The 24,837-nt window shown below is 39.2% G+C and overlaps 1 protein-coding gene and 1 non-coding gene across 2 annotated transcripts in view; both read right to left on the bottom strand.

Moving 5' to 3' along the window:
- Window positions 1–24,837, bottom strand: part of LOC126167960 (kinase suppressor of Ras 2) — a 166,783-nt gene that overhangs the window by 35,337 nt on the left and 106,609 nt on the right. The window contains exons 13-14 of the mRNA XM_049920519.1: window positions 20,968–21,153; window positions 14,902–15,035 (exon numbers count right to left, since the gene is read on the bottom strand). Of these exons, the coding sequence (XP_049776476.1) occupies window positions 14,902–15,035; window positions 20,968–21,153 (320 nt within the window). The remainder of the gene's footprint in view (window positions 1–14,901; window positions 15,036–20,967; window positions 21,154–24,837) is intronic.
- On the bottom strand, window positions 11,432–11,506 carry Trnas-cga (transfer RNA serine (anticodon CGA)). Its single transcript has one exon. It is a non-coding gene; the product is annotated as a tRNA-Ser (tRNA).

Raw genomic sequence — 24,837 nt, 5'->3', positions numbered from 1 at the left:
AGTGCTCGGAAGTATAAAACCCCTAACCTTTCCATAAGCCGTTTTACAATAACACAATTTATTTAGTTTTTATTTCATGATCATGGCTGCAACGATTTAGGAGAGCCTTTACAAAGTGAAGTTTATACTTAGCTGTAGTTGGTCTCATGTTTTCTAGCAGAGTGATGCAACCACTTTTACATTGTTTTTATTCGAAATTCCAAATACACTGTACAACATTTACGTGGTAAACAAAAACATTACGTATGTTGGTCAATAATTAAAGAAGAAAAGTCTGGAGCAAGAGTCTTGAAATATGAGTTTATTGAGCCGAGTAGCATGTTCTTCAGATGATCATAGACTACTGTGTAGCTAGCACGCTTTGGGTTGTTTTTGTGCTCTATCTTTGCAATAAACATTCGCAAATACAGAAGCAGTTACTAGAGCGCACTCCGCAACATCTAAGTTCTCCAGCCATCGAATCACGCAAAAGTTCAAGGGCAACCGTTCCGATTCCGTGGTCCAAATATACAGAGCTACTCTGGAATGGAAATCCTCAAACAGGTTTTACAAGGCACATACAACTGAATTATCATCCAGAGTGTTTCCTTTACTGCGGACTTGATTAGCAGAAAAATATGGAGAGGGGCCTTGCAAATACGTCAAAGAACAGCAAGAAAACATAATGTGAAGATAACAATAACAGCTGAACAGCATTTATTACGTTTCTAGGTATGGAGGGATACATAAAAAGCGACATTATTAATATGTCAAGTAAAACCATATTTTAAGATTAAGCGGGTAAATCATTCCTCTGCAAGTAAATCAACATGTACGCTGGTACAGAATCTCTACCAAGTCCTAAAGCACTTCGGAAATTTTACATACAGTAGGGCGCATCAGCTGTAAAGTAACTGGGAGGCCAAGTCGTTCATAACCGGCAGACTTCATAACTTAAGAAATTGTGGATGGAAGACGAGAGTAAGTAACCAATAGCAGCTGAGAGAGAGAGAGAGAGAGAGAGAGAGAGGAGGAGGAGCCTCATGATAAGGAATCAGCTAGAATGAAAAGGTGACGAAGCCTTCAGAACTTTGGTCGATGAGTGCAGTGGCCTTAATATCTTTCATCTTTATAATTGAGGTGCTGTACTGTACATGTAAAATTAGCTAAAAACTTGCAACAGATTACTGGAGTAAGACTCGTTAATAAGTCTTTTCATTCATAGTTTCTTAAAGGGTAAACAAATGCAGCGATACTAATAATATCATAATTAACGCCGATTGTTGTTTGACAGAGACAGTGTTGTCACACTTGCCTTGCTCGCTTTTCAAATCATACAGTCTGTCAGTAGTCAGTGTGCTCGACTCACCTGTTGAATTCAGTTCTGCACACGTGCGAGGCAAAGTTTTATGAACTGACAAGTTAGGTAACACTCACTGTGTCATATTTCATTATGCGTAATAACAAGGTGCAGCCTTATTTACATCCATTGTCCCTCTTTCTCTAATAAAGGTTGCCCACCAACAATCACTACAACTGCGCCATGTCGATTGGTTTTCAAGGTGGAAAGATCGGCTCTTACAAGTCACATGACAAAATCCAAGAAGCACGTTGCGAAAGCAGCTGCCATGGGAAGCACACCAAGTTTGTACATCTACACCCGACCGGCGGTGACCACTTCAACGCAGCAGACAGATTCTACTTCCACTACCACATCTGCAGATTCAGATGGGTCAACAACAGTGGCGTTGGCCGCTGGAATTGCTGCGCCTCTGCAGAAGGATGTCACTGCAATGTCAAAACCCGGGGATAAACTAATGGGAATTGATCGGACGACAATAAAGAACGAAGTAACAAAGGTGGAAATACTGTGGTGTTTAGAGTGCATCGTTTCACACAAGTCAATGCGTAGTTCTGCGAACGACGTGCTGCTTTTCCCCGCAATGTTCCCCGACAGCGAAGTGGTCGAGAACATGCGTTTACAAAAGGACAAAATCGGTTATATCGTGCAATATAGACTAGCTCCCTTCTTTGAGTTTGAAATTAAATCTGACCTCGTAAATGCATCAAGGATTGTTGTTTGTTTTGACGAATCCTTGAACAAGGTGTGCGAAAAAATCCAGATGGACATTTTAGTGTGTTATTGGGACATTAAAAAAAAATCTAGTGTGCACCCGTTACTACGCATCCGCTTTTCTAGGCAGTTTGACGGCAGCTAAGCTACTAGAGTCCTTCAAGAAAAAAATTCCTGGCGAAGCAATGAAAAAACTTTTACAAGTGTCGATGAATGGCCCTAACGTCAACGTCACGTTCTTAAGGGAACTTAAAAAATTTTTGAAAGAAACTGAAGGAGTAGACACCATTTTACTGGAAATTGAAACGTGTGGGCTTCACGTTGTTCATGGTGCCTTTAAGTCCACAATTCAGGAAACACAGTAGATGACAATTCAGTTTTTACGTGCTTCGTACAATCTTTTTAAAGATTGTCCCTGCCAGAAGAGCTCTGTATATTTCGACAACGGAATCGGAACTGTTTCCCTTAAAGTTTTGCGCTATCCGATGGCTGGAAAATCTGGAAGTTGCTGAGCAAGCTCTAGTAATGCTTCCGTTTCTGTGAGTATTTGTTGGAAAACTGGAAGAAAAAAACAAACCAAAATGTGCCAGCTATAAAGTAGTGGAGGATCACCTCAAGGACAAGCGACTCTGTCCGAAAATTGCCTTTTTCAAGACTCTTCCTGGAGACTTGACGCCTTTCCTAAAGGATTTCCAATCCGATTGGCCACTAGCACCATTCCTCCATTCTGCTTTGACAGAGATAATGGAGACAATGATGACACGATTTGTCCAGCCGATTAAGATCTCGCCGTCAGTTAATTTGGACTAAGAATCCAATCTTTTGGGTGTGAACCACGTCAAGATTGGGTTCACCCTCAAGAATGAGTTCAGAAAGTGCAGGTCTCTCACAGCCCTTGAAATCGTTAGGTTCCAGAACGAATGCAGAAGAGGAATGATCAAGCTCGTGTCAAAGTTGATGGAGAAATCTCCCCTACACTTTAGGTTGACAAAAGCTGTAAGCTGCTTTGATCCCACAATAGCGTGCAGGGAGGCTGGTCCCAAAGGATTTCATTCTTTTCTACAGGTTTTGGAGGAGAGCAATTGGATGGACGGTGGATGTGCAAATAAAGCAGAAGCGCAATACGCTTCTGTTGTAAAAAAAATTATTCGAAACATTCAACAAAAAGGAGCAACAGCTGGATGAGTTCTGGATGAAATGTCTCAAGTGCCAGAATGCAACGTGCAGAAGGCAATGGAAATCACGCTCACTTTGTCACACGGTCAAGCAGCTGCGGAGCGAGGATTCTCGGTGAACAAAGAGTGCCTCTTCGAGAATATGAGGGAACAATCTGTAGTGAGCAGAAGACTGGTGTACGACGCAGTCAAGACACACGGCGGAGGAGTCCAAGGAGTGCCTATAACAAAGTCCCTAATACACACTGTAGGAAACTCACGAGATCGATATGCTGAAGACCTCAAAAATCGAAACGACGAGTCATCCAGGATAAAGGATCATCTGACTAAAAGGAAGATTGCTGACGCAGAAATAAGACAGCTTAAAGAGAAGAAGGCAAAACTTGAGGGGACCTTAAAAGCGCTCAGACAGAGCGAGAATCTATTACAGAACAAATCGATGCTCTCGCACACAGCTCCAAGTGAGCTCTTCTCCAAAGTCAATTCTTAAATTACAGTATTTGTTGTTAAACATGGTACTACTTCTAAATTATTGGTTATATTGTCTAATAATAATTAAAATGTTTCTTTAATAAAATGTTTTTAAAACAAATGAATATGATAGTGTTATTTATTTTAAACTGCCAACTCCCATAGATGTTTAAATATACATTTCAAACAATAACTTTTGTGATTAAAAAATATTTGAAACATAAACCTAATTTAAGAAATTAAAATAAAGACCAGAGGTGAAATTTAGCAACACGAAAAGAAAATACTCTAAAAATGCGCAAAATATTTTACGGAAAAAATCTTATTCTAAAACGAAAGAAAGTAATTAAAGTTCTTTAACAACGATTAAACCACAAGCTTTTGCATTTAAATAAAAACAATAATAAAATCAGAAAAATTGAGGAATGGAAGAGGTAAAATACATACTTGTCCTTACTGAAAGCAAATTTTAGAGAAGGGAATATAGTAGCTGCGCTTGACACAGGTTTTCGCTCTAGAACGACTAATATCGTACGAGAGCAAGGTACGGATGTCCTGCTGCCTGTCACTTGACTGGTGCTGCCTTCTGATGTCCATTTATAGGATAAGTTAGAAAGAAGTAGTAGGAAACATTACAGCTGTTCGGAGACGAAGATACAATTCACCGGCAAAAAAAGTAGAAAAGAAGCAAACTGGTATTGCTCTGCATGCCAGAACACTTCGTCTTTCCTATACTATAGAAAAGTCGAAGTGTTCTGGCATGAAGAGACGTGTGACATTGCTCAGTAACACATTATGCACTTTTTTTGAAGGTCAATTATATTTTTTGCCATCAATTGCATAATTTTTTATCTATGAAAGAACAACATTCAATATGAAAACTAACTTGAAGCTCAGTCTTTTTTTAACGTGTGTTACACGTTAAGTCATATCAAATACAAATGTGCCGGTAAAATTTTAAATTGTGGCATAAATGACATCTTCTGGGCCTGAAATTTATCAAATGGCTGATCCTCAAGTGTTATGTTTTGAATGAGAGTTAAAACACCCTGTGATTTAAGAAATCCACTGCACAATCTCACACGTAACATAAATCATCTTGCATGGAAATTTACTTTGAAAGTAACACTTCTCAAGCCACTATTCGGAATATTTTTCAGTGATCTGTTACAAATGTAAGCCGCATGGGGTTAGCTGAGCGGTCTAAGGCGCTACAGTCATGGACTGTGCGGCTGGTCCGGGCAGAGGTTCGAGTCCTCCCTCGAGCATGGGATAATTTAGGTCAAGTAGTGTGTAAGCTTGGGGACTGATGACCGTAACAGTTAAGTCCCATAAGATTTCACACACATTTGAACTTTTTTTTTTTGTTTGAAATGTAAACAATTGTGACGTCACACACATCAAATGCACGTTAGTTGTTACGGACATACTGCATAATCTTCGACCTAAAGCCTTTGACACTTTTCGGTGCCGGCAAACTGGTCTGTGCATTGTGTAAATTACCCATTTTCTATGCAACAAAACTTTTATTTTGGTGTTATTCTCTGATTTATGTTTCATCGCTGCAGTATTATTCAGCAGTAGTGGGCTCAAGTTCTTCGTCAGCGTATCAGATCTTACACGTCAAACCTAAAAAAATTTAACTGAAATCTGAAACAATGAAAAATCCCAGAATTCTAAAAAATTCCCGAGTTTTTCCCGGATTTATCCCGAATGAAAAAATTCCCGGGTTTTTCCCAGATCTCCCGGGCCGTATACACCCTGTGTATGAGACAGGCGAAATACCCTCAGACTTCAAGAAGAATATAATAATTCCAATCCCAAAGAAAACAGGTGTTGACAGATGTGAAAATTACCGAACTATCAGTTTAATAAGTCACGGCTGCAAAATACTAATGTGTATTCTTTACAGACGAATGGATAAACTGGTAGAAGCCGACCTCAGGGAAGATCAGTTTGGATTACGTAGAAATGTTGAAACATGTGAGGCAATACTGACCCTACAACTTATCTTAGAAGATAAATTAAGGAAAGACAACCCTACGTTTCTAGCATTTGCAGACTTAGAGAAAGCTTTTGACAATGTCGACTGGAATACTCTCTTTCAAATTCTGAAGGTGGCAGGGGTAAAATACAGGGAGCGAAAAGCTACTTACAATTTGTACAGACACCAGATGACAGTTATAAGAGTCGAGGGACATGAAAGGGAAGCAGTGGTTGGGAAGGGTGAGACAGGGTTGTAGCCTCTCCCCGATGTCATTCCATCTGTGTATTGAGCAAGCAGTAAAGGAAACAAAAGAAAAATTCGGAGTAGGTGTTAAAATCCATGGAGAAGAAATAAAAACTATGATGGTCACCAATGACATTGTAATTCTGTCAGAGACAGCAAAGGACTCTGAAGAACAGTTGAACGGAATGTACAGTGTCTTGAAAGGAGGATATAAGATGAACATCAACAAAAGCAAAACGAGGATATGGAATGTAGTCGAATTAAGTGGGTGATGCTGAGGGAATTAGATTAGGAAATGAGACACTTAAAGTAGTAGAGGAGTTTTGCTATTTGGGGAGCAAAATAACTGATGATGGTCGAAGTAGAGAGGATATAAAATGTATACTGGCAATGGCAAGGAAAGCATTTCTGAAGAAGAGAAATTTGTTAACATCGTGTATAGATGTCAGTGTCAGGAAGTCATTTCCGAAAGTATTTGTGTGAAGTGTAGCCATGTATGGAAGTGAAACCTTGTCGATGAATAGTTTGGACAAGAAGAGAATAGAAGCTTTCGAAATGTGGTGCTACAGAAGAATGCTGAAGATTAGACGGGTAGATCACATAACAATTGAGGAGGTATTGAATAGAATTGGGGAGAAGAGACTTTGTGGCACAACTTGACTAGAAGAAGGGATCGGTTGGTAGGACATGTTCTGACGCATCAAGGGATCGCCAACTTAGTACTGGAGGGTAGAAATCATAGAGGGAGACCAAGAGATGAATACACTAAGTACATTCTAAAAGATGTAGGTTGCAGTACGTACTGGGAGATGAAGAAGCTTGCACAGGATAGAGTAGCGTCTCAGGACTGAAGACGACGACCACCACCACCACCACCACCAACACCACCACCACCACAACAACAACAAGCATGCATGTTGCAGTCGAAGAGTCATTTATGTCCACTATTTTGATGATGGTGGTATCAAATGCTTAAATTAACATCGTGAAACGATGAGCATTTAATATTTGAAAATTACAGTGATATAACTATACAAGCTCTGCATGTGCAAGGCATCAATACAGAATACAACACTGCAATCGAAACAAATTTCTCAGGAGGTAGAATATTCAACACTGCAGTATACTGCAGGCACAGAGAATGTAATAGATATGTTTGGATTAGAAGAATCTGAATTACTTTACAAATACCCAAATACAGGTCTTGAAACAAAGCTACTTCTCAAAACAACTGCAAAATACATGAATATTTTCATCTACATTGCACTTTAACATTTCCTTTTAAGGTAAAAGCCACACTGTACATACTGTACATACACAATCCCATACATATTTAAGTAATATGCATCAAAATACCTGAATTATGTTCATGATCTAATAATGTTCTCTGAATTAATCTTCCAATTTTAATTTTGTTGATGAAAGGTTCATAAAATGGCAAACTGCATTACATATGGCACGAACATAAACATTAGGTAATGCAACAAGTCAATCTGTTATCACAACCTTTATTTAGCATTTACATTCGTTGGCTTTATCAACTCGCAACCAAAAGTATCACCTCCCAACCTACCCTACAATTAGTGCTAGACTACACATCAGTCTGTCACTACAACCAAAACTTCAATATGGGGACCAACATCACAAGCTGGCCCCTTTTCCTTCACCACAGTTTCATTTAAATTGTGAAACCTGATTTTGCACGAATGACATTCCACCTTCCTTTCAGGGATGTCATTCATTTAGAACTGCGAGCTTTTCAAATGAATTTTCAAACTGTATGCATACATATTCTACAGAAAATAATGCAAATAAATTTTGGAAATTTGAATGGCCTAAACTGTGTTCTTAAGCTGGTTCTTTAATTAACTGATAAGAGCTCATGACTGCAGCAACATCCATCTGTTTGCCGGGTAGTTGAGGGCTCTCTTATACGATGTTAGCTCTAGATGCCTGTGATGACCCTGCAGATCCAGGTTGGGTGGTGCCCAAATTTCTGTGCCCACAGCCAAGTGCCCACCTTGAAGACAGTGGCCTCAGTGAAGAGATGCATTGGTGATGGATTAAAAATATGCAAGAGGGTGAGGTGATTGACAGCCATGAAGCCACTCTGACATGCTGCAGACTTCAGTCTGGATGGCCCTGCAAATTATTAGAAGACCCCAGTGCATGTTATATGCAGTGTCAGGCATCATTTCCATGTGAGTGGTAGCCACAACAAAATCTACCACTTGTTCCAATCTAGTCCATTGACCCAAGTCTACCTGATAGAACACTTGCACAGGGTGCATTTTATTCCTTTTGCTGTTTCACGAATATTGATTCTAAAAGCATGAAAAAGGTGTGACTCCAAAATATTGTCCACTTTGGCATCAGCCACCATCAGAAAATTTACTGGAAAAGTGACTTTTTGTAAGTAAAACTGGAAGGTTTCCTAGCAAGGGTATCTAATGATGTCCACAGGACCACAGGTTTGTCTTGTCTGCCTGCAAAGGAGGCATCCCTAAAATTATGTTAAGAAGATTGATATAGCAAGGACGCAGAAGCGGCAGTGTCCAGATGTAATGTCACAGAGTACCTGCCTGTGAACACGTCTAAGTAAATTTGCTACATTTCATCCTGAGAAGTCGGCACTTCCATAGCCTTTATACACACTTGGTGCACTTCAACAGGTTGGGACATATCTACATTACAACTGCTAAAGCAAATCTCTTAAAAGTGCCCTTTTATTCCACATCCACGGCATGTTATGTGCCAACGCAGGTACATGCTGTGTATGTGGCAACTGAAACAATGTTTACACCTGGAGAATGGCTCTGCTGCTAATGGCTCTGCTGCTGACACAGCCACACATGTTGGCATGATTGTTTATAAGCAGGTAGTGGCTCCACTGTATTGGATAACCGGTACTGAAGAGCTGACTATTATGATATCATCTTGCATCATAAAGAAACCATGGGCAGACTCAAGGGATTGAACTATCCACAATATTTCCACTAGGCACAGGTCTGGTTTCTACTATGTGTGGTTTCTCAGTTCAGTGTCAGGTGTAAGATGCAGTACCACATTCCTGATTAGAGAGAGTGCATGATTCTGCACGCACAAATATTTAAAACTGCAATTCCTACTTAAACCATGTATGTCAACAACCTTGTCTGCATATGATTGATTGCGGACCTTTCCTTGTTGCCAAAATTCTAACCTGGCTGCAATAATGTTTCTCTTCATCAAGACATGTTCTTGCAATGAAGAAAAAATTCTAGGCAACTCAAATCCCGTCAGATTTGTTAATGGCTCTAATTTTTGTATTAGGTGATAAAGTTCAGAATTCCCTGATAAGAATATGGTCTTTTGTCTTTTTTGTATCAGAAACTTGACAAGCAAAAAAACTAAGTGCAGCTGTTGATGGTGAGCATCCCGATCTTCATGCTGTTCATTCAATGGTGGAAAGGCTGCAAACATGGGTGGTGCGGGAGACATTCATCCTGCATTTGCTAACATTTGCACTTCGGATCTCATCTAAATATCCTCCTTATTTACTCAAATTCTTTGTGCGTTAGCTTCCATTTTGCCATATACTCAACACATGCTACTTGAACTACTTAATCCTACACCCTTATCTCCAAATCTAAGCACAATATATCAATATTGCCTGCCACCGTTTAACTCTATTCCTTTCTATTTAATTTTCCACTTACAAATCACACCCACTGTCTGTCTCTCTCCTTTCTCTTTCTCATGTCCCATATTTGGCTTCTTCTTCCCTTCCTTCTCGGTCAGTAATTATTTTCTCCTTTTGTCTTCCTTTGACCCCGTGACTCTCAATGCGTATGTACAAGGTGTACAACTTTGCTTCCACCATTTTTACCCCAATATTTGAGGCTTTAATTAAACAAATTGGTTACACATATATCATTCAAAGTATTTTCCATCACTGGCCACTACCTTCTCCATCTTTTGGGTAGTGTACGAAGCCTGCGTCGAAAAAATTGTTTATCTTTTCAAGTGATCCACAAATCGATGCAATTTGTGACTTCTTCACGAGATTGGAAGTGTCGGTCAGCCAGGCCAAGCGCCACTGATCTAAACAGGTGATAGTCAGAGGGAGCAATGTCTGGAGAACATGGCGGGTGGGGTAGGACTTCCCATTTTAACGTTTTCAAGTATGTTTTGACCTCTTTTGCAACATGGGGTCGAGCATTGTCGTACTACAAAATCACTTTATCGTGCCTCTTGCTGTATTGCGGCCATTTATCTTTTAATACTCTTGCTCATACACATTAATTGCATTCGATAACGAGCACCTGTGATTGTTTCACTTGGTTTTAACACCTCATAGTACATGACGCCGAGCTGGTCTCACCAAATGCAGAACGTGATCTTGGAGCCGTGAATATTCGGTTTGGCCATCAACGTGGAAGCATGGCTGGGATATCCCCATGATTTTTTGTGTTTAGGGTTATCGTAATGAACTCATTTTTCATCCCCGGTCACAATGCGATGTAGAAATCCCTTGTGTTTTTGCCTCTGAAGCAACTGTTCACAAACATACAAATGCCGTTTAACATCTCTTGGTTATGCTCACATGGGACCCAAGTTCCTTCTTTCTGAATCATGCCCATAGCCTTGAGACGTTTTGAAATGGCTTGCTGTGTTATTCCCACTAATCATGCCAATTCTTCCCGAGTTTGATGCAAGTCTTCACTCAGCAATGTCTCCAATTCTGCATCTTCAAAAACATTCTCTCTTCCACCACTATGCCGGTCTATGACATTAAAATCACTGTTCTTGAAGCGTTGAAACCACTCACAACAGGTTCTTTCACTAATAGCGTCCTTACCAGACATACTTGAGAGCATTCAATGAGACTCAGCCGCTGTTTTCTTCATACTGAAACAAAACAGTAACACCACCTGCAAATGATGAGAATTAGGCTCGTAAACTGACATTTTCAATCAAGAGCACCTTTATGATGCAGGCACAAATCGACTAATGTTTGAATGAGGTTGCATTGACCGAGGCCCGGCATTTGCGATCTGTTTCTTTTGACCGCTACTTACTGTTGTCGCCACCTATCGGCAAACAGCGGAAGCAAAGTTGTACACCTTGTATATTTATGCTACCTCTTCCAAAAGGTTGCTTCAACAGCGTCCCAGGGAGGAGCAGCCCCACTGGAGCGCTCACTGCTGTGACTTGGAGCCCATGTGGTGAGGAAAAGTAAATACTCTGATCACTGACTGCATTAAGCCGCAACTGATGCAACAATCAGTGTTCAATGGCAGCTATGGTTAGCCACAGAAGTCCAGTCCCTAAATTGGAGGAAACATTTGTATTTATTGAGAGGGATGGGCATCTGCAGTGCCTTGTATGTCAAAGTATTTAATTCTGCTAAAAAGAGATCAGCTGGAGAGACAAAGTAACAAATGAAGAGGTTCCAGTATAAGATTTTCACTCTGCAGCGGAGTGTGCGCTGATACGAAACCTCCTGGCAGATTAAAACTGTGCGCCGGACCGAGACTCGAACTCGGGACCTTTGCCTTTCGCGGGCAAGTGCTCTACCAACTGAGCTACCCAAGCACGATTCACGCCCCGTCCTCACAGCTTTACTTCTGCCAGTACCTCGTCTCCTACATTTCAAACTTAACAGAAGCTCTCCTGCGAACCTAGCAGAACTACCACTCCTGAAAGAAAGGATATTGCGGAGACATGGCTTAGCCACAGCCTGGGGAATGTTTCCAGAATGAGATTTTCTCTCTGCAGCGGAGTGTGTGCTGATATGAAATGAGGTGCTTAGAAGAGTACAGGAAACCAGATCTTTGTGGAGGCACATCCAAACAAGAAGAGACAAACTTGTAGGGCACATCCTACGACACAACATCATTGGAACAATAGCAGAAGGAGCTATTGAGGAAAGGAATCGGCGGGGGCGACCAAAGATATCATACATGTAACAGATCATGAATGACGTTGGATGTAAGATATACGTGGAAATGAAGAGGAAGGCAGACAGAAGAGAGGAATAGCGCTCTGCTGCAAACCAACCTCATGGTTGAACACTAAAAGAAAAGAAGAAGAAATACAACATACAGCATCATTTTACATGTCTTTAAGCAGTGCATTATGAGCAGACAGAAGGTGAAGCAAGCAGAGAACTAGCAGCCAAACTTAAGAACAACATACCAGGAGACCTAAGTCTAAAAAAGAATTCTCAGGACAGATGTTACAGAAATACTTAACATACTTCATGATGTAAAGCATTCATACTATTCAGTTGAATGACATGGTAGAAAACGGAACTGAGGTAGCAGGTCGAGAAACCTACGAAGTTGTTCACATGATAGCAATAAGTGGCAAGCTGTTTTCTATAGGATCTCTCCAAAATGATGTCTGGAAGCAGGAGTACAATGTTTGTTTCCAATGGAGCTGCAGCCAACTGAAGGAGATTGTCTTTCAAAGCAAAGAGTGTCTTGTCCAATCCTGGATGTCATAGCGAAGTCAGAAACACGGCTCAGGAAAAAATCCAAGAACTTTGTTGCATTTTTGCAAGCACTTGATGACAACACAGATATATGTAACTGTGCTGTACTTTAAGTATTTGTGCATTGTGTAGATACGAAACTGCACGTACAGGAGAAACTCTTGGATGTGGTACTGCCGGATTACGTCCAACAGGACTTGACATTTCTGAAACTGTATGTGAATCAGTGGACCATATGAATGTGCCTTAGTATAAGCTTCATTCTGTAGCCATACACGGTGCACCACAAATGATCAACTGTCATCAAGGTTTTGTTTCTTGTTTGAAAACTAACCTCAAGAACGAATTTGGGAAAGACACATTGACTGTTCACTGTTTCATTCACCAAGAGGCATTGTATGCTGAAAAAGTGGAGCTAGGTGGTGTAATGAAAATTATGGTCAAGTGCGTAAATTTTGTGTGGCATCATAGTTCAAATCGCTGCCAATTCAAAGGACTCTTGAAAGACATGCAAGTGGAGTATGGGATCATACTTTACCACTGCACAGGTTGTCGATTTAGCTGGGCACAGAGTTCTTGATGTTTTCTTTGCCATTTGTAAGCAAATCTCTCTCTCAAAATGAAAGGGGAAGAAGTGTGTTGTCTGAAAGATTTAAAATGGACAACATATCTAGTGTTCTTAGCCAACACAACTATACAACAGATAATTTAAATCTGTCACTGCACGGCAAAGAGCAACTAATACTTGACGTGCATGACCAAATCACAGTGTTCGTGGACACGGGATATGGAATTGTAACACTCTTCACATCTGGCTGAAGGTATCAGTTTCAGTGATTATCAAGCCCAGATAAATCAGCTCATCACGTCTTTAAAACAAGAATCTGAGATAGAATGAAGGCTTTCCCAACCGGATGACATAGCTGCTGGTAAACCTTTTGGGATGTGAGGTCATGGTCCAAGAAACTCTTCTGTTCCTGACGTTTCATCCAGGACTGTGCAGGACATACTCAGAGGTGCTCCTCCGAAATGACAAACCGAGTTTCATGGACCATGACCTCACATCCCGAAAGGTTTACCTGCAGCTAATAATCTGAGAGATCGTCATCTCTGAAATGGAAATTAAATTGTTCAGCACTGCTTTCTCAATTTCACTGAATGAGTTGCCATTATCACTCCACTACATGGAAATTATCATTTTGCAAAATTCAACTATCATGAAAGATATACACTACAAAATTCTGAAATTATCACAATGGTTTCATTCATTGCAGCAAAAAAACATTTCCCAAGCTCCACAGAAATACTGCACAGATCTGTGCACATTTGGATCTATGTATTATTGTGAGCAATTTTTTCAGCAATGAAAGAATAAAAATCAAAGAAAATTTTTTTCTTCAGGGTGCAACAATGAAGGCCATCCTCCACATTAACACTGAATACTAACACCTGGCATATCCATTGTTGTTATGGAAAAAAAGAGTAAATCTAATTTTAGACACCAGTAAGTGTGTGCAATTACTTTTAAAAACAGATGCTTCTTTTTTATTTTCTTAACTTCCTATTTCCCCAAGGTAGCATGTCGCTATGCTGCAGCTGCTAAGAGCACTATGTTGGTGATCGTGCAAGCAGCATAAGGCAAATCAAGAGGGTTGCCATGCCACCAGCCCACCTGACTGTTCACAGTGAGTGACAATCTGTGGAGGAAGGAGCACTCCACACCTCAGCACAGCGCTCATGAGCTGGAGCAGCCTCTCCTACAAAGTTCACTTTAAATAGTTAACGACAATTTTGGCTGTGCATGATGAAGGCACCTTTCTCCATGTCTATTCTTTAACTTAACCCTTTACTTACAACATTTTAGTTCTTAAAATTGTTTGCTCCAAAAGCAAAGGAGTAGTTTTCACAGCACAAATACATCAATAATGAGGTGACATACTTTTTATTGTATGGACTGAGAAAAAGTTTGATATTTCAGATATTACTACCTTTTCCTTCTATTTCAGACATGACTATCTTTTCCTTCTTTGTAGCAGTTTTCCTGTAGTCATAGGAGTTGCCTGGATATTTCATTACCAGGAATAAGGGTGGGCAACGGCTTGCCGCAGTGGATACATCGGTTCCCGTGAGATCACCGAAGTTAAGCGCTGTCGGGCGTGGTCGGCACTTGGATGGGTGACCATCCAGGCCGCCATGCGCTGTTGCCATTTTTCGGGGTGCACTCAGCCTCGTGATGAGATGGTAATGTTGCCCATAATCAACAGACAGAAGAGAAATACACTCTGAGACTGCAACAGACGATTACATGGTCTCATTGCCTTCAGTGGAGACATTCACCGCCCACGAATAGCCATTCGGATTCCCAGTTAGAGGGTTTAAGACATTGCCTCTTATGTTACTGGTACCAGATACTTCATTGGTCATTACATTATTTGGAAAACACAACCACAGAACTGTGTAATAACATAAGTTAACAAAATAGTGAGTACATTACCTATTTCCATAGCACAGCTTTGTAACACTGAACAAGCCAAAGTCAGTGATCACAACCTTCCCATTTTCTAAGAATATATTCTTGCTCTTCAGATCTTTGTGAATGATGCCTCTTGCATGAAGGTATCCCATTCCCTGAGAGGAATAAGCAGATAAATAAATGCTCCGAGAACTTTCAACTGTGAAATTTCAATATTCTATCTTAAATACACTGCAGAAATTTAAACTCTTATTCACAGCAGTTCTCTCAATACTATTGTTAATTTGGATACACACTAAAATATTTGTTTATTCAATATATTTATTTCCAAGGTATGTTAGTGCTATGACTTTCACTCTCATATGTAACAAAACTTCCCCCTTAAATTCGCTGAACACACAGTATTGCATGAACTAAATGATAAATTTTACAATCACATTCTCTACAAATTTAAGACTCTTAGTTATAAAGATGATGATAAAGACAAAAAATACTGATAACATTTAATACATCAGAATAACAACACATTTATGGCACTTACTAAACAGTTCATTCAGGCAAGGGACTGGAAATAATTAAAGTGAAAATATAATATAGGTATGTTCAGACTAGGGCAACATTAGAGAATACAAAAATAGGCAGCAATCAGGAACTTTAAAAAATGGGAGATATATATATGAGAGAGAGAGAGAGAGAGAGATGATGTGATACATGACAAAGCATTAAGGATTTACATGAGAACTGATGATGGGCAACTCCTTTACGTTGAAATAAAGGAGATGTGACAATAAAAAGTTACTGTTATGTGATAACAGACTTCACCCTAATTTTAAACACACAAAAATGATGGACTAACAAACTACAGAGGTGGACACTAATAAATAAGATAGTAACATTTTTACAGAACACATCTTGTGTTATTTTTGTAGCAGGGATGTATTTTGCGTGTGCTGTGAAATCATCGATACGTATACATGGCCTCCCTGAGACACATTTTTGATCTTTGCTGTAACTTTGTAAGTTCAGGCCTTTTTGCTATCTTCTTGACTGAATGTTGTTGTATCTGAATTCTTTAACGATACAATCTTAATTTATATGGTTTACCTATCCAACCCCGATTAAGAACTTTTATTCTGTTCAGTATCCTTCACATCACAACAGTTAAATACATACTGAGACAATGAATAACAATGACAAGCTATACCACACCATCATTGACAGGATACACAAATTCCACGACAAAATATAGGTTTTGGAACTGACCCTTTTGTCAACTTTGAATTGAACCAAGAGCAGCTAAACAAATGCAGCACTAATTCTGCAACAACTCCACAAAATCAGGCCACATGGTCAGCTCCACACCACAGTGCAATAAACATGCTTACAAAAGTGGAAGATGATGTTAACTTTAACTTAAAAACTCTGTCATTCCTTGCATGCCACAGCCATATGTAACAATGAACTCTATAACAGAGCCGTGAACGCAGGCGACAGAGCCTGTCCCACACTAGGGTACAGTGAATTTCCCAGAAAAACTGAAGGTGTGATTATATCAGGCTAAGAAACTTTAGCAGTACCGGCGAACAGTTTAGCCATACTCGCCCGCTGGACACAGTAGCTTATCTGCACTGCCTCTGCAATTACGTACATTGCTGTTTAGGCCCACCCAACTGCAAACTTGGCTCACAGTAATGGAAAATGTATTCCATTGACAAGTTACTGATAACACCAAATAATTTTCTTCGGTGATCAGTAATTTGGACCACCAAACAACAGCATTAGTTTCAAACATTACAACAGAGTAAAAAACGAGTTGATTTCTCACTGTACAAAATCCACCAATCTCAGGATCAGACAAGTTATATACCATAAAAAATGTGATGACAAAATCCCATCAGAGTTCTGGAGCTATCTACTTAATTTAGTAGACACCTCCACAGTGTCTGATGATTTGTTGCTACTCATTTGGCAGCAACAACTACTGACATTAGGTACAAACAGTATTCACAGTATACAGTGATAAACTGCCCAACAAACTGCTTCAGGTCACCAACAATTCAATTTCTATGTTAAGTACAAATCTCCCAGACAGTTGCCATAGCAGCATTGACACACTGCCAGATGAACCTGTCTGATTCCTGCCAAGCTCCCCCAAGGTGACACCTTCAGATTGAGTAGCCACCACGCAACACCACTTGTCAAGTGCTCCCGAGGAAATCCTACGTGGTGGCAACGTAGGTGTGTATGTAGCAGTAATGACGGGGCACTGATAGTCAACCCCAGACCCAGTTCAATCTGATGTCACAGCCATGAGACAATGGCGAACAGGAACAATGCCCTCAGGGTATGCTGGTACCACAGATATTTTGGCCAACATACTGCAAAGTGTACCTAACCGTGCAGTTACCCAAGTTATAATTGTGATCCCAGTTAGGCATGACAGACTGCACGTCAGACAAAGTGATGTCCATACAGTAACATATTCACACAACATCAAACAAAATTCAGGTGGAATCTGCACCACAACAGCTAGCGCATCCATGGTAGCAGTTGAGTGCCTACAAACTATCCTCAACAGCCACCTAAACATGCACATCCTACTGTCTTAAGACTTTCTGTATCAGACAGGCATTGAAACTGTCTTTGACTTCAGCATTGCTGCCTGCCACCTACATTCTGAATAAAAACAGGATATTCAAGCATGGTTGAAAGCAGTTAACAACTCCAAGATCAATACCTTTGGTCACAAAGTATTCACCTTTGACTTTGGTCTTTTTCTGTATTTTGTTTTTGTGTGTTGTGAAATTATCAAATATGTACACATAACCCCTCTGCCACACATTTTTACCTTTGCTGCATGCAATGTCTTAGGTTTAATGTTTTTGCTATCTTCTGGACTCAATGTTCTTGTATGCTTTTGTTTGTGAATATACTGAATGTTCACAGAATATATACCACTATTTACACCACATACCTATCTGACTATTATTATTCTTTCTTTCCTTTCTCAGACATTATGTGTGGTTAAAAATGGAAAGTGACGCAGACCTTGATCAAGCGTGACTTCCTTTTAACTATACGATATATGTTACTTTCGGGTAATTGAACAAGTATCAATAATTACAGACTTCTGTAGTTGTATATATAAGTTTGGATGTAGCTGCATTGCTTTGATGTACTGGTGGATACTGTGTGGTATAACTCCTGTAGTTGATAGTATAATCGGTATAATGTCAACTTTATCCTGATGCCACATGTCCTTGACTTCCTCAGCCAGTTGGATGTATTTTGCAATTTTTTCTCCTGTTTTATTTTGTATATTTGTTGTATTGGGTATGGATATTTCGATTAGTTGTGTTAATTTCTTCTTTTTATTGGTGAGTATGATGTCAAGTTTGTTATGTGGTGGTGTTTTATCAATTATAATGGTTCTGTTCCAGTATAATTGGTATTCATCATTCTCCAGTACATTTTGTGGTGCATACTTGTATGTGAGAATGTGTTGTTTTGTAAGTTTATGTTGTATGGCAAGTTGCTGATGTATTATTTTTGCTACATTGTCATGTCTTCTGGGGTATTCTGTATTTGCTAGGATTGTACACCCGCTTGTTATGTGATCTACTGTTTCTATTTGTTGTTTGCAAAGTCTGCATTTATCTGTTGTGGTATTGGGATCTTTAATAATATGCTTGCTGTAACATCTGGTGTTTATTGTTTGATCCTGTATTGCAATCATGAATCCTTCCGTCTCACTGTATATATTGCCTTTTCTTAGCCATGTGTTGGATGCGTGATTGGGATGACTCCTTACCCTCTCCCTTAAAACCCACATCCTTTCGTCTTTCCCTCTCCTTCCCTCTTTCCTGATGAAGCAACTGTTTGTTGCGAAAGCTTGAATTTTGTGTGTATGTTTGTGTGTCTATCGACCTGCCAGCGCTTTTGTTTGGTAAGTCTCATCATCTTTCTTTTTAGATATATTTTTCCCACGTGGAATGTTTCCCTCTATTATATTAAATAATTTAGTTAGATGTGAATGTGTTGAGGTGAACTTCTTTAGCCAGAAATTTGCTATTTTATCTTTCCCAGGGGCTTTCCAATTGTGTGTAGAATTAATTGCTCGGGTGACTTCATGTTGCAAAATTATCACTTCAGGCATTTGCGGTATCATCTTGTATGTGTGTTTCTGCTTGTATCCACCGTGCATATCTGTTATGTTTCACCGGGTTTGACCATATGTTGCTCCAGAAGTGTTCCATGTCTGTTATGTTTGGTGGATTGTCTATTTTAATGAGTGTGTTATCTATTGTCTGGTAAAATCTGTTTTGGCTTGTGTTGAATGTTTGGTTTTGTTTCCTTCTATTTTCATTTTTTTTGTATCTTCTAAGTCGTTTGGCCAATGCTTGTAATTTTTGCTTATTTTCATCTAATTGCTCTATTGCTTCTTGTTGTGAGATTTTACCTAACCTTTTGCGTTTTTTGTCTGATATTTCATTTCTTATAAATTGTGTTAGCTGTCCGATGACTCTTCTCAGTTTTTCTCTTCCGACCTGTAGCCTGTGTTGATATTGCTGGTTTTGTGGGTTTCTTCTGTGTGTTGGTTGGTTCTGATCTCTGCCTAGTGTGTATATTTAGTGTAGTGAGTGCTCCTACATAAACCAGTAGTTGTAACTCTTCCATAGTTGTGTTTTCATTTATTTTGTTGTGTACGATTGTGTTGATAGTTATTATTGTTGTTTTGACTTGTGGGTTATTTGGTGGTCTATGCAAGAATGGTCTAATGTCTGTATTTGTGTCTTTGTATTCTATATACGTCAGCTGAAATTTCTCTTCTATATCTAACATGTGTGTCACTTCGTGTTCTATTTGTGCTTGTTCTAGTGGCTGTCTTAAGATTTCGTTTTCCTCTGATTGTTTAATTGATGTGTGTTGTTCTCGGTTTGTTTGCTCTGGGATGTTCGAGTCCATTACTGTATTTTCTTCTTCTTCTGATTGCACATTATTTTGTTCCAGTATTTGTTGTACTTGTTGTTTGATGTTTTCTAATTCTGCCTGGGGTATCCTGTTATTTTTTATTATTACACGGATCTGATCAGCTAATCGTTGTTCTGTTAAAAAATTTAATTCTGGGTATCTGGTAATAAATGTTGTGTATACTTGTGATCTGTATCCAGTTGTGTTGGTTCCTAAGTTTGTTGCTTGGTAATAACAGAACATGAGGTGTCGGTTAACTTCATCAGACCATCTCATCCTCTGTCTTTGTTTTCCTTCTAGGGTGGTTGCAGGAAGCATGTCCTGCAGAACACCTCTATTTGGATTTAAATCATTTTCCGTGTGGCTAGCAGTGTCGTTACCACTGTGGACGGGTGTAGGGTTCAAGCATCGTCCCCGACCATGACAGCGCTTGTCCGAGGCTTCGTTAGTTCTGTCCTGAACCAACTAATCACACTAAAAAGGGGGTTAGCCCTATTAGTGGTTTGTTTTTTTCGTCGCCTTTTACGACTGGCAGAACATACCGGAGGCCTATTCTTTTCCCAGGCCTCCACGGGTTTTATTATTATTATTATTATTATTATTATTATTATTATTATTATTATTTGGTAGATATTTAAGCAATGGTCTGTGATGAGTTTATGGTAAGCAATAGACTGTGAGGGGCAGGATGGCTTTGAGGCTACTATCAGAAGGACTTCCAAAAGATAAATCTGGAAGAAGTCACATTTCATGAGGAACTGATAGTCACTGTCATTATACTGCACACAAGCATTCATTGCTAGAACAGAAGCCCCACGTTTTCAGCTCTTGCAACATACTGAACTATAAACAAAAAATTTTGTTTGCTGCATTACTGGAAAAATGAGGACTTTCTATATAATTCTTATCCTAGTACGATAGAGGATAACAGGAAATAGTTCAATATATGTGGCATAATATGCTAATGAAAGTATAAAGTGAAAACTGTTGTAGAAGCAAATGTAGAATAAGTATTTGTCATTGATAATGGTGAAACAAGCAGGGAATTTTATTCCTCATGGATGAGACACATTCAGAACATGTATCTTAACCTAGTGAAACAATAATTTTAATTACCTGAGATATCTGCTGAGCAACAATAGTGGTTTTGTTCATATTGAACTTGTCTTTACGCAAATGTATGTGTGTATACAGCGTCATTCCTTTACACATACTTGTCACTATGGCAAGTCGTGGTGGCTTCATACAAGCACCCATAAAAAGAACCAGGTTTTCATGCCTTGTCTTCCGGAATGTTGCAACCTATCAAAGACATTTGTTTTTTCATGAGAAATTTGTGTCACATGAAACGTATTACTTAAAACAAATTTCTTACACACAATACTGCTGTGAACTCTTAAAATTAACAGTTATTTTAATCTTTTAAATTTCCCATTGGATGCAAACAACAAAGTTAAATCAATCATAGCTCATGTTTTTACAAAGATAAAAAAGGATGCAAGGAAGATTATGGTTTAATATCATATGAACAATGAACTCATTAAATACAGAGTGCACACTTGGCCTTAGAAGAAAATTAGCAGTGCCCTTTTCACAGGATTTAACCTGAGATTTACCTTAAATTATTTAGAGAAACCATGCACAATTTATATCTGTATGGTCAGACTAAATTCAACCCCAGCTCTTCCAAATGAGAGCCCAGTGGTTTACACTGTGCCACCTCACTAGGAAACACACTAGTTTCCATCAGTCAGTCATGACTATTAACCTTGCGAAGGCTCTCCTCTGATAGCACAGCATGAACAACTATCACCAAAAAGAATGAAACTGTAAATGACAGTTTCAGTACAAACTCAAATTTGTTTGTACCACATCATAATCCTTGTAGTCATCTTGTCCACTATTTTATAATTGAAAATCCATTAAATACAGTAAGATCTCAGTTTATGCTCAGTTCTGCATATCCACTGTTACTGATAAAACATTCCAGCATGCATTTCACTGCTATTCATTGAGGATTTAACCAAATGATCACATTGCAGTTTCTGGCGTATACTCTACAACTTAGACAAGTGTCTGGAGCATTGAGGAAGCCTCGACAGGAAGATGGGAGGGGGGATGCAGGCAGTCTCAGTTTGAGACAAAAGATGCAAGAATCAAGCACTGTTTATAGCCAAATTGGAAGTCTGGTTTGGTATACAGTTTGGAATTACAGAGTCACTTAATATGTAACATCCCTTTTACTTTGTGAACAGTTCCAGATATCAAAGTTACGTTTCTGGCAAATGACAAGGCCACTTACATTTGTTACAAGATAGAGAGTCTTAACTCTTGTATTGATTGAAATACTGAATCAAGCACAGTTTTTTAAACAGAAGGAAACACTTTTTCTTTACGGAAGCTGAATTTCTTGAAAAGAGAAGTACAGTGGTGATGAAGACGAAGATGATAATAATCCAGAATGAGAGTTTCAGTTTCAATTCAACCACTTGGTGATATGGCCTCTCTGAGTCTGTGTGCAACATAAGATCCCTACAAGTTTGTTCATTTCTGTCGATCTTGAGCTTCCCATTGCCAATTCAATCCGTGTGTCTTTTTCAAGTCTCTGTCTCATCTGTCTGGTGATCTTCCCCTTCGTCTTTTTTGGTAAATTGGGCTCAAGGTGACCAGCTTGCTACCTTTCCAAAGAGTTCACTCTTTCCTTTACGTCAATGATCTTTGTTGTCTGTCTGATATCAGCTGCTTTCTTCCCATCTTTCTTTGTGTGGCCCAACACTGATCTTTCCATTCCTTTTGGTGTTACAATTTCCTAACAATAAATTCACTAAATTTCCAGTGATATAATATTTGGTAATTTTGAGGTTGAAACCATCTGTAAAACAATCCATGAAATATTCTAAAATTGAGAGGCAAGTCAGCTGGAATAGGCTATTCCATTGTAAACATGCTCATGCCAAGCTACGCCATCATATCAAGCCCTTAGACTGTTTGCTGCAAAACTAGCAGGAACTGTGTCATATCAATAGATCATTTTGCTTCAATATTCTTTGCATGCAGACGTGTACACCAATGAGGAGAAATTGACATGCTGTTTTTATAAGGTCAATGTCATAGAAATGCTGTCAAAATGGTACTGCAGAATAATGATGTCTATCTTGACTGTCGCTGTCCATTGTACCAGCACTTCCACTAATTATTATTGGGTTATTACTGCAGACAGGCAGTTTCAACATCATACGGCAATAACAAACACTGCAACTGGCAGATCACATGAAGAAGTTGTTCTGGCTACAATGCTTATCAGTCCCCATAGTGGCACGAGATGTATTGCCAAGGAATGTACAATCAGCCAGGTGAATGTCATTCGCATCTTGCACTGACATGAAGTCCAACTGTATCATATGTCACATCAGGACTCACTCAGAGGATGTGATTTTGAATGTCATATAGAAGTTGTTGGTTTCCCCTGCAGTGCCTGAGAGCCAACACTATGCTTATCCAATGAGTGCTCTTTACTGATGAAGCAATGTTTAGAAAACACTGCAATGTAAATTTATGGGACCTGCACTACTTGGCATCTGAAAATCCACACTGACTTCATAGGTACACCACTAAATACAATGAAGCATAAATGTATGGTGTGGGGTCATACAAAATTCCATTGTAGGACCTTCTTTCATTCCACAGGTGTTAAACGGAAATACATATGCACAATTGCTTACAAACATTCTACCTGTTGTTCTAGAAGAGTTACCACTTGATATGCAACAATGCATATGGTTCTAACATGATAGCAGCCCAGCTCTCTTCCCATGTAGCAACACAAATACTGAAAGCTAAAATTTCCTGACCATTGTACAGGATGGAATGCTGCAGTACAATAGCTGGCCAGATCCCATGATTTGACTTCTCTTGATTTCTATTGGGAGCTCTGAGAGATGCAATCTGTCATGAAGTCTCAACTATGCCAGACAATATGTGTTACTGAATCACAACATGCAATGGCATGTCATGCAATGTATTTTGATCTGTTCGTGTACCTCTCAAATGGTAATTGCATATGTACCTGGCAGTCAATAGTAAACAATTTGAGCACATTTCATTAACAAATGTATTTATTTTTGCAGGTGACATTTGCAAGTCATTCTGAATAAAATTTTCAGCTCATTTACAGGGTATTCTGTACAACTACAATTTCGAGTAGTACTTTTAGAAAGCTGTCTGACACAAGGGATTTTACTTTTAAGAAGAATTCAGGAATCTCCAGGCAAAAAGGAACAAGTATTTTCTTTTTACTCCAAATTTAAGATTCCACAAAACCCTGGAAACAACCACACACTAGAAATAATTTTCCCAAGCCCCATCTGATCCACCAGGAGCTAGCAACCACTGTAGTTCCATATACAAGAATCTTATGTCGTTGTGTAGGAAATGACATTTTATCTGAATGGAGTAGCCCTGTCTTGCTTCATATAATGACAAAGCCTGGCACGAGAACTCTGCTTTGTGGTGTTTACACTGCAACAACCAAGTCTGGTTGCGTTGCCTTTCAGTTTTAGTATATACCTCTGACACTCTTGTGAAATTTTCAATGTCAATATTAACAAGTGCTATGTACCTGTAATTGTCTTTATAGGAGCTACTGAATGCAGTTATGAAAAATATATGGTTCAATAAAAAACATACTAGAGTTCACAGCATTATCCACACAAAACATTATGTGCTCCTCAGCATACTATCAATTGCAGAAAACCTCGTTTTGATATCTGGAACAGTTCAGTTCATGAAATAAAAGAGGTGTTACATCTTACATGACCACCATTACATAACATCCCCTTAGTAGAAAACTGTTGCACATCAAACATGTATCAAAGAAGACCTCCAGTTATGGCCCTGGTATTCCTTTACCTGGGCTGTCTTTCACTATTCTTAACTTTGCTGCACAGTGGGGGATCCACATCAGATACAATTGAAGAAGGGCACAGA

Source organism: Schistocerca cancellata, chromosome 1 (genome assembly GCF_023864275.1).
Source record: "Schistocerca cancellata isolate TAMUIC-IGC-003103 chromosome 1, iqSchCanc2.1, whole genome shotgun sequence".
Classification (NCBI taxonomy): Eukaryota; Metazoa; Arthropoda; class Insecta; order Orthoptera; family Acrididae; genus Schistocerca; species Schistocerca cancellata.
The sequence above is the reverse complement of the archived record's forward strand: the minus strand, read 5'-3'. Positions and strand labels throughout refer to the sequence as shown.